The following is a 10,883-nucleotide window of genomic DNA, read 5'->3' on the forward strand; positions in this document are numbered from 1 at the left end:
AAACAGATGATGAAGGAGAAGATGATTAAGACCCCAAACGACCTGCAAAAACAGAACTGTTGAGGACTGGTTGGACTGCGATACAAACCCCAGGACACCCACCCACCCAAAGAGCCAAAGAATAGTTTTTGTGACATTCTGCCTTCCTCCATTTAGTCATTCTCGGTAATCCACCACCAAGCTTGGGGACTTCAACAAAATTGTACGCATTGTTAGGTTTTCGTGTAAGACCCTTGCTGTAGCATGGATATTGTGATTGGTGAGTCAACCATGTGTGGCTACCAGTTTCACCAAGACTGTAACAGCATTTTTACTTTCTGTACAACAAAAAAAGCTTTGTAAATAAAATCTTAACATGGGGGTGTGGAATTCCTACTTGAATGCCTTTTTAAAATCATTTTCTGAGCATTATTTTGCCTATAGAGCATCTACTCATTAATTAACAGTACAGAATGGCAGGGTGGATTGTTTAACATTTATAGTATTAAATCATGCTTAACTTCCATTTCAAAGTTATTGATTTGGGGGTAAATTTCACCACTACACCATCATTAAATGAAAGTTTAGTGAACACTATTACAAGATATTAAGATATTTCAACACCATAATAGTCACAAGTTCCAATGCCACCAACAGCATGGTTCACCCACTTCTATCAAAGACCAGGATATATTTCTATCAGCTAAAAGTGGCTCCACCATATGGCATTAGCACAGATATGGTTTACAATTCTCTAAAACTGTCAGCTTTAAAATTAAGCAAATCTCTTGACATTTTAAAAATGTTGACAGATTCAAACAATTTCACAAGTTTGTATGTAAGACTTTAATATTTTTATATTGCCTTTATTTTACATAATTCATATGTGCATAAAATGTAATCATAATGTATGTGTTTTTAACAAAGCATAGAAAAGGTATTAGTGGTTATAGGGAGTAAAAAAAAAAAAAAAATCCAAAATATTGGATTTTTATTTCATGTGCTTTTTAAATTTTCAAATTTTTCTTTATTGGATTTTTAATAAGATTAAAATGTTTTCTTCTATGTTTATAAGATTTGTAATTCTTCAATCCAATTTTTTAATTGTAATAAAATATATGTAAAATGAAACCTACCATTTCAACCACTTTTAAGTGTACAATTCAGTGGCATTAGGTACATTCACAATGTGGTATATAAATATCACCACTATCTATTTCTAGAAACTTTTCACCATACTAAAGAGAAACTGTACCCATTAAACAATAACTCCTCATTCCTCCTTCTCTCTAGTTGCTAATAATGTCTATTCTACTTTCTACCTCCATGAATTTGCCTGTTCTAGGTACCTCATGAAGGTGGAATCATATAGTACTTGTCTTTTTGTTTCTGATTTCTCTCAGCATAATGTATTCAAGGTTCATCCGTGTTGTAGCATGTGTCAGAATTTCATTCCTTTTTATGGCTGAATAACATTCCATTGTATGCATATACCACATTGTGTTTATCCATTCATCTACAGATGGGACACTTGAGATGCTCTACCTTTTGGCTATTGGAAATAATGCTGCTATGATCACTGGCATACAAGTATCTGAGTCCTTATTTTCAATTCTTTTGAGTATATACCAAGGAGTGGGATTGCTGAATCACACAGTAATACTATGTTTAACTTTTCGAGGAACCACCAGACTGTTTTCCACAGTGGCTGCATCATTTTACATTCCCACCAGCAATGCATGAGAGTCCCAATTTCTTCTCATCCTTGCCAACACTTGCTATTTTCTTTTTTTTTTTTTTGGGACTAGCTATCCTAATGGGTATAAAGTGGTATTTCATTATATATCTGTATTATTTTTATATAATAAAATACAGTAATGCAAATCATTTTCTATGTGTCAGATACTATTATGAACACATACAATTAATTCATTTAATCCTTACAAAAGCCCTATGAGGTGAGTACTATTATTAAACTCATGTAATAGATAATAAAAGTGAGGCACAGGGAAGATCAGTAACTTAAAGTTACGGGTACTAAAGTAGTAAGTCACAATAGGAAAAATATACAGAAAAGTGGAATGAAGATGAAAAACCCACAATCAGATCAAGAAGAGAAAAACAGCATTAAATATTTGGATACCTCTCCTACTATTTTTTTCGTGTATTTCAAAAACCTGAAAGCAACTAAATACATTGTGTGTTTTTCACTTACAAGCATCTGCCTATGTTAATACAAACTCACTGTGTACATTATTCATAAGATGCATACTATTCTTTAATTTAGAAATGCTGCCATAGACTTAATTCCTGTTGTTAGACATTTAGGTTGTCTCCTCTATATTTTTTCTTAAATTCTTTTTTTTTTTTTTGTCTTTTTTGAGACCAGCTGCACTGTGCTCAGCCAGTGAGCGCTGTGAGCGCACCGGTCATCCCTATATAGGATCCGACGGGCTCGGCCCTTAAATACATTTTTAAAGTAGGTAACCCATTTACATTATTTAAAAATCAAAAGTATAAAAAGCTTTATAATGAAAATCTCCCTCCTGCCTCTCCCCTACCAACAGGTAACCATTGACATTCGTTTTTAAAAACTCCATCCAGATATGTTTTTTTCCTTTTTTTTTGTTTACACAACCATATGATATCCCACTGTATCACTATATACTGGTTCTCTATTGATGGGCTTCTGGTTGTTTCAAATCTTTTACTATTACTAATATCTCTGCAGTACATAATCTCATATACATGACTTTTCCTAAGTGAAAATTTACAGAAATAGGTTTGCAGATAGAGCACAAAAGACCAGCCTTCTAAAGGGCAGGAACAATGTTCACTATCTCTTTTATATATGCTCACAGCCAGTACTAATGGCCTCCACACTTACAGATATACAGATCTGGGAAATGCCAAAGAACATCTCCACATAGTTTCCTTCAGTTCTTTGAACTTTTGTAATAGCTGATTTAACATCTTTGTCTAGTAAGTCCAATATCTAGGCCTCGTCAAGGACAGTTTCTATTGACTGCTTTTTTCCTGAGTAAGGACCATACTTTCCTGTTTGTGTGACTCAAATTTTTTGTTGCACTGTGGACATTTTAAATAACATAATGTGGCAACTCCGGAAATCAATATCACTACCTCCTCCCCCAGGTCTGCTGTCGTTACTGGCTTTTTTGTTGTTGCTGCTATTTGTTTCTCTAGTGACTCTCCCGGACAAATTCTCTAAAGTCTGTATTCTTCACTGTGGGCAACTATGGAAGTCTCGACTCAGCTTAGAGCTCAACTAAATGACCAGGCAGAAATCTTCTTAAATATTCTGCATGAGGAGGTCTTTCATCCTTTGCCAAAGGCTTTGTTGTGTGAATGGGCACACTAAAGCAGTATACATGTTTTTCTGTCAGCCTTCACTTCCTGCTTGCACAGGACCTCAAAGTCAGCCAGATGAGAGACTGGGGGCCTCTGAACTCTTCCCTGGGTACGTGCACAGTCCTACACGTGTACACGACCTTTTAGATCCCCAGTGTATTTTAAAGCTCACTATGGACATCTCATTCCCTACATCTCCCTTTTAAATTTTTGTCTAGGCTCCTATTTGCTCAACTGGTAACACAGGCTCAGAAAGCTAAAATGTTAAACAATTACAGCTGAGAATTTTAGACAAACTCCCTGGGGATAGAGATGTTCCCACAGAGCAATCTCTGAGGCAGGTCAAACATCAACTCCCTGAAACGGAGCTTTTCCAGAAAGCTGCAAGACAGGTCAAATAGTGACAATGTTCTGGGGATGGAACTTTTTAAGGAACTCAGACCCAGTCTGCCCTTCCAGAAGCTGCAAGGTTGCTGGTTATCACAGTTACCGTAGTTACAAGGCTGCTGATTCTCGAGGCTACTACAGATTTTGCAGGGGAAAGGGAGAATAAGAGTAGGCCAAGTTAAAATGCCACAAATCCTACAGTTTTTTTCCAAGGTAGGTACTGTGCTAAGTATTTCACTTCTCCTTAACAACCCTATGAGGTTAGAACTATTATTACCCAACTTTACAGAATAGGAAACTGAGGCATAAAGAAGCTAAAGTAGCTTCCTACAGGCTCCAGGTCTCATGGCTAGTAAACAACAATGTTGGTTTATAAACCATAATCTGATTCCAGAGTCTACCCTCAATTACTGTGCTGTGAACTACCCTTCATTTGTAAAAGAATAATTCAGTAAAACTAAGCTTAATTAAAAGTATAGCTGAATATGAACTCATATGAGGGAGATCAATTATATGAGGGTACTTCAACAAGTTCTTGGAAAGATAGAACTAAAAGTAAAATGAATCTTTCCATGAACTTTTAAAATACATATATTATATACAAATTATCAATGAGTTTTCTCACTAAGTTAGTTGTTCTCAATCCTGGTATGGATCGGAATCATACAGAGCTTTTTAAAAATATACCTGCAAAATTACTCTCTCTCTCCCTGTACCATCTAGAATAGAACACAGATGTCTACACATTTATAAGTTCTGTAGAGCAGTTCTGAAACTCAATCCCAAAAACAACTGCATTAGAACATAAAACACCTTAAAATCAGTACTATATCAACTATTTCATCACCCAGTTTCTCTAACAGGAGTTCACACACACAAAAGACAGTTCTTAAGGAACACAGCATACAGGAAAAAGCAGAGGCTTAGGAGTTAGAGACTTAGGTTTGGACTTAACCTTCTCATTTGCTGCATTATGACCCAGGGAAAATTAATTTCTCTGAGTCTTTAGTTTCTTCATCTACGAAATGGAGTGTTAAAAAAAAATCCACTTTAGATAACATATGCTGAAATGTAGTATACAACCAAATGGTAGTTGTTATAATTACCCTGAGACTGGAAAAAATTAGATTTAGAAATTCGGCAAATATTACTGAGTGCCAACCTGGACAAAAACTACTCTATGAGGTTGACTAAGTGATTAATAGTCTTTCAAGAACTCAATCTAATAAGGAAGAGGGGTATACCCTCTAAAAAGGAAAACTATGACAAGTGTTAGCATAGAGAGGCAGATTTAATATATCATGGAAAAATGGAGGAAGGAGAAATTCTGATCTAGAAAGTGTTCTTAAAAGTGCAATGTGAACTGTGCCTTGATAGAAGCATAGTCAGATATGCTGCTTGGACCTTATTCTAGATCAGTGGTTCTCAAACTTAAACATGCATCAGAATCACACAGACAAATAAGTCACACTGGACAGTTTGTCAAAACACACATTGCTGGGCCCTATCCGAGACCTTCTGACTCAGTAAGTCTGCAGTGGACCCTGAGAATCTGCATTTCCCCAATGATGCTGGTGCTAAAGGTCAAGGGAACCCTCTTTGAGAAGTACCATTCTAGACAGAGACAGTGCTTGAGCAAAACTGACAGGTAATATACAGGCTATGACTGAGGAAGTGTAAGATGGTAGTTGCTGAAACACAGGCTTTATACATGTGGTTAAGGAATATGGTTGGAAGTCTAGAAATAAAAACTTTCTAAATAAAATACTTTCTAGGATAAATTGCCCTTCCTAGGAACGTAAGCCAAATTAAAGATTAAGTTAAGACTTTTTAACTAACCTTTTGTGATATATCACATTTATAATCTCTAACCTGGTATCATCTAACTCCACTCTCTACCCTCAACTTTGCACCACACAGGTAAACAGCAAGGTAATGAGACCACAGTAGATTTCTGGCCACATAGCTATTTAAAAATATAAAGAACAGAAAAACAGTGTCATTCTATCATTTTTTATAGAGAATATAACACTAACACATCCTAAATATTTTACATAGCAAGCTATCAGTTAAAATTGTTCAAAAAAAAAGTTGAAACATATTCAATAGTTTCACTTACGAATTTTAAGAAATGTTCCATACTCACCAAAACCATCAATGTCTAGATTATTTTCAACCACAACATCTAGCAGAGAGTCACCAATTTTTCCTGTGGCTGTTAATGTTTCACCATCACGGTTTATGAAGTGGACTGTTATTTTATCTTCCGAGCTGGAAAAGGAAGAAGTCCTTCAGTAGTTTTAGTAAGTTCAAAACATAATTTAAAATGATTGTTTTAAGAACCTGTAAGATCAAAGACATAGCACACGTGCGTACTTGTGGGGGTGTGAGTCTATACTTTTACAGTATTTTCTTTGCAAAGTTTATTCAGCAAGAAGACACTGCAAATCAAAGGCTTATCTATCTACCCACCAACCAGGGGACAAGCTCTATCACCTTAAAGGAAATGGCAACTACTACCTGTCCAAGGCTACCTGGTGGTCTGCAGTATGTTCCTCCCCAGTGGTCAGTTATGTGAAAACATTTGGCAATCATTATCACTCATGAAGTCTATTTTGCTCTCACACAGCTTTCTGAAAAACAATGTCTCTATGAATGTGATCATAAATGATTAGACCAGGATGGGGTGAGCTTTAAAAAAGCAAATCATTCTGCTATGAACAGGGTGATTGCTATGCAAATGTCTGATAGGGTACTGTTGCTGAGAGGCAGCAGTTTGATAGTTTTCTGAGTATATGAACATCCCATTTCAGTCCACATTGTGTACTCAAACATCAAAGGCTTTTATTTATTTGCATTTGTGAAAAGAAAAAAAATACCTCCTTACATACTTATTGTAAGGTATTATATTATCTAGCCGTTAGCTGACTTAAATTTCTTCCCCTTCTCACAAATATCACAACAAAATTTGGGAAAAGAAATTATACTAGCAATTAGATCCTTATCTTCCACCATTGGTCATTTTAATTTTTATCTCATAATTGAAAAGATGTACTTCAAAACTTAAAATAACTACTTGTAATTTTCACTACTTGATAGTAATAGTCCAAAGAAAACTAAGTAAAACCTCAAATTAAATCATTTCATAGCTATAAATATCTTGGAAATTACCAAGGCCAATTATTTCATTTCACAAATGAGGCAACCAAAGTCCCCCCCCCACACACACACATTGGATAACGCCCTCCCTGATATTATAACAGTGGAATCTTGGAAATTACCAAGGCCAATTATTTCATTTCACAAATGAGGCAACCAAAGTCCCCCCCACACACACACACACATTGGATAACGCCCTCCCTGATATTATAACAGTGGAAAAAAAAGAGGATTCTATTAATTAAAAGTTAGCAAAAATGTGTGTGTGTGAATGCTCCTCAAAAGGGCCTGTGTCTCCAACTTCTTTTCATAGCAAAAAATGCTTTAATAACAAGTAATCTAAACATTACTCATGATTTGCAACTAGACAGCTGCCATTTTTTTCAAGGCACAATGGCTGAGAATGAAGATACCCAGGAGGCAGGAAGACCGCTATGGAGGTTATCAAAAGAACACAAACAAGGATGTGGAAGACACTGATGTAAGAGATTCAGGAGGTAAAATCAAAGGTTCTGGTGACCATCTATACAAGGCGAATAGAAAGAAAGAAGAAATAACAGAGACCTGCAGGTTCGGCAATTAGATGGTACAGTGTACCCCGGGGTTAAGAAAGGAGGAGAAGGAGCTTTGGAGAAGATGGAAATAACTTCAAGTTTAGACCTGCTTAATGTAATAATGGAACTCCAGAAGCCTGATTAAAATATGGGTCTAAGCCTAGTAGACAAGTCTAGAGATCTGTCATTGACAAATGCCTGGCGTCTAAAACTATGGGAAATATAATAGGAAGAATTCCACCATTTATACGTACTATTGAAACCCAGAGGCTTTATGATTGCTGTCCTTCTGGAGCACTCTAGAGCTAAGCAGCAAAAGAATTTGAAATCTGTTTTACATCAGCCTTCCTTTCTGTAAAATCAGGACAACATTTACCTTATATTTTTAACAATGTACGCAAAATACCTAATATATAGTAGAACTCAAACCCTGATTAACTTTTATTTAAAGCAGAAGCCCTTTTGCTGCTAAGAAGCCTGACCTGCTGCTCTGTACTAAAGTGTACAGCCCTATAAAAAACTGCAGAGTAAGAGTATTACTAGCTTTATTAAAGGACAGGAAAGGAAGCAGAAATGAGGAAAGGTAATTCTGTAGTTGAAAGAGTATGGAACCTAAGAGTCAGAACCTATAGATTCTAGTTCTGGTTCTAACATACATTTATTAGATGACCATGGGAAACCACTAACTTACTTACTTATGGCTAAAACGGCGATAACAATGACTTCAGCAAGCTTGAATTAAAGAATTTAATTTAAAGAACTTAATTTAAAGAATTGAGAATTAAAAGAGAAAGTCTGTGGAAATACTTTGTTCCTTTAAAGCATTAAACACTTGTACTTTACCTAAGTAACTTTATCCATTCACTACTAACAATTGGTGTTGGTGGGTTTTGTAGATTTTTTCCCCCCAGTTCTAAGAACTAGCAAAAGCTTTTAGCTGTTCCCAAGAAGGATAAGACTTCATGCACTGGAAAATAAACATGAACCTTCTAAATCTTCTGTCATCACCAATCAAACAGCCATCACCACAAACAAGTATTTTCTTCACGTCTTATCCTTTACTCACCTTATCATTTACCTTTACCATCCTTTACCATTTATTCTTCACCACCACAGCAGACATTTTCACAAAGCTGCCAAGGGTTGCTATGATGCAATTCTTAGCAGGCTTCTAACAAGGAAGTTAGTTACAGCTGCTGACACCCACCCTCTCACTATGTAGTGTAACCTGGGGCACTGGGCCCAAGAAAAGGGCCCAGTCTAGGGCTCCCTACTCCCATAGCTTCTCTAATGCTTTCATATACTTACTAAAGTATGGACTAAAGAATTATCAACTATTATGGTGCTCAAATGACAAATACACAGAAAGTACTTGAATTCTAGTCCTAGTTTTGCCAGATACTTCATATGAAAATTTTATTCCCACTTATGTTACTCTCCCCTCCCTCATAGGATTGTCTTAAGAATCAGGTGAAATAATTTATGTGAAAGCCCTCTGCAACCTAAATCACTGCAAAATATAAAGTACTGTGTCAGGGTTAGTTTGTTTCTTTTTTTTATTTTTTTAAGAATAAAAGGAAGGTTTTGGGTTTTGGTTTGTTTTTTTTTTTTTTAACTCTCAATTACTGATAGTTTATCTAAATGCTAACTTCAAAGTCAGAACTACAGCTTCTGGAACTGCTCTGTCCAATCAAACTTCCTGCAATAACAGGAATGTTCTATACTTGCCATGTTCAATACAGTAGCTACTAGCCACTATGACTACTAAGTACAGTATGGTACTTGAAATGTGGCTAGTGTAACTAGGAGACTGAATCTTTTATTTTATTTAACTTTAATTATCTTAAACTTCAATAGCAACATGTCGTTAGGAGCTACCATATTGGACAGCATAGGTCTCAGAAAACAGCAGCTGGAAAATCTAGTTGCAGCTCCAAAGTCTATAAGAAGTACAATGACGTTATATTAGGAACTGTACCAGCAAGTGGGAAAGCAGGATTATGAGGAAACAGAAGTGCTCCCTTTTAAGACAACTTGACATATCCAAATCCAAACAATAAACCTGGAGGAAATAATTCCCATTTACAAAAGCATTCATGTTCCCTTAAATATTAGCTAAACAAACACGTTCAATGCATGTCCCGATTTATACACAATTTTCCAAGAATGTATCCATTGTAGAAAGCAAGGCACCCACACAGGTGGAGTTCAAAGGCAGAAAAATAGGGACAAATCCTGCTTGCTTTTTTTATGACTTCACCCATAGTACGTGCAACAAAAATGTACTGAGCACCCACTACATAACAGAATTAAGGTAGAAAAAATGAATAAGCCCTAGACCCTGTTCTCAGGGACCTTCTCAAGAAGAAACAGCATACAAATCCAACACACTCTCTGTCCAATTCTTGTTTCCTGCTACACTATATCATGGGGTCAGAAGAGCTATTCAGAGATCTACATGTTATAAATCTCCACTACGTTGCTATACTCTGAAATTATGAATAAATTTCATCTCTAGTGCATCTAAGGGGACCGTGTCTTTCAAAAACCAGTATGCCCTGGAATATAAAACTTCACCACATTTGGGGAAAAATTTTCACATCTGCCAACATTTAATACAAAAGCTTAACACTGTGAGCCTAACAGGTGGCATCTATTGAGCCCTCACTTATTTGCCAGACGCAAGACCACCTGTATCACCTGTGTTATTCATTTATCCTTCAAATAACCCTATTAGGTTTATACTACTGTTATCCTCCACTGACAAATGAGGAAACTGAGGTTAATACGGATTGAGGAAGTTAAGGAAGTTAGACAATGCGTGCCAAAGTCCAGTTAAAACCCCTGCTCTACCACTCGAATGCAGAGGCTTTTATTAACCCTTTACCATCTAGAAGACAGCATTGGGCAGCATAGGGAATAGAGTGGACACTCTACATGGACAGTCCCCTGACAAAACTGAGTACAGAACGTCCTACCACAGCAAGAGAAAGGCCCAGAAAGAAACGGCTGGCAGGAGGGTCAGGCCGGGATATCAATACGGAACATCTCGTGAACGTCAATGCAGCTTCCAGGCACAGCATAAGTTAGATCCAGCCAAACCCGCGGCAGCAAGGCCCCGGGTTTCCCGAGGGCACAGAGGCGCTGGCGAAGGGAACTCGGGGATCCTGCCAGGTGTGGTTTCCCGCCAGGTGTGGGTGGTTCAGGGAGGAAGGAAACTTCGCGTGTGACAGAAAAGAAGCCGCGACTCCACCGAGCGGCAAGACGCGGCCGCAAAGCGCGTCCGGGAGAAGGCTGTGCAGGAGGGGGCGCTCCGGGGTGCGGGCCCAGGAGGCAGAGCCCGGGAGAGGCCTAGGGAGCGCGGTCACCGCCGCCGGGAAACCCAGCCGCCCGTTCGCGCCCGGCACGAGCCTCACCTGCTGCACGCCCGCGCCG

The 10,883-nt window shown here is 37.6% G+C and overlaps 1 protein-coding gene across 1 annotated transcript in view; it reads right to left on the bottom strand.

Moving 5' to 3' along the window:
- Nucleotides 1-8,935, bottom strand: part of FDX1 (ferredoxin 1) — a 28,605-nt gene extending 19,670 nt beyond the window's left edge. The window contains exons 1-2 of the mRNA XM_008589520.1: nucleotides 8,515-8,935; nucleotides 5,882-6,006 (exon numbers count right to left, since the gene is read on the bottom strand). Of these exons, the coding sequence (XP_008587742.1) occupies nucleotides 5,882-6,006; nucleotides 8,515-8,522 (133 nt within the window). The 5' untranslated portion in view covers nucleotides 8,523-8,935. The remainder of the gene's footprint in view (nucleotides 1-5,881; nucleotides 6,007-8,514) is intronic.
- Nucleotides 8,936-10,883: the final 1,948 nt, after the last annotated feature.

This window comes from Galeopterus variegatus, unplaced genomic scaffold, assembly GCF_000696425.1.
Source record: "Galeopterus variegatus unplaced genomic scaffold, G_variegatus-3.0.2 Scaffold5496, whole genome shotgun sequence".
NCBI classification, from domain to species: domain Eukaryota; kingdom Metazoa; phylum Chordata; class Mammalia; order Dermoptera; family Cynocephalidae; genus Galeopterus; species Galeopterus variegatus.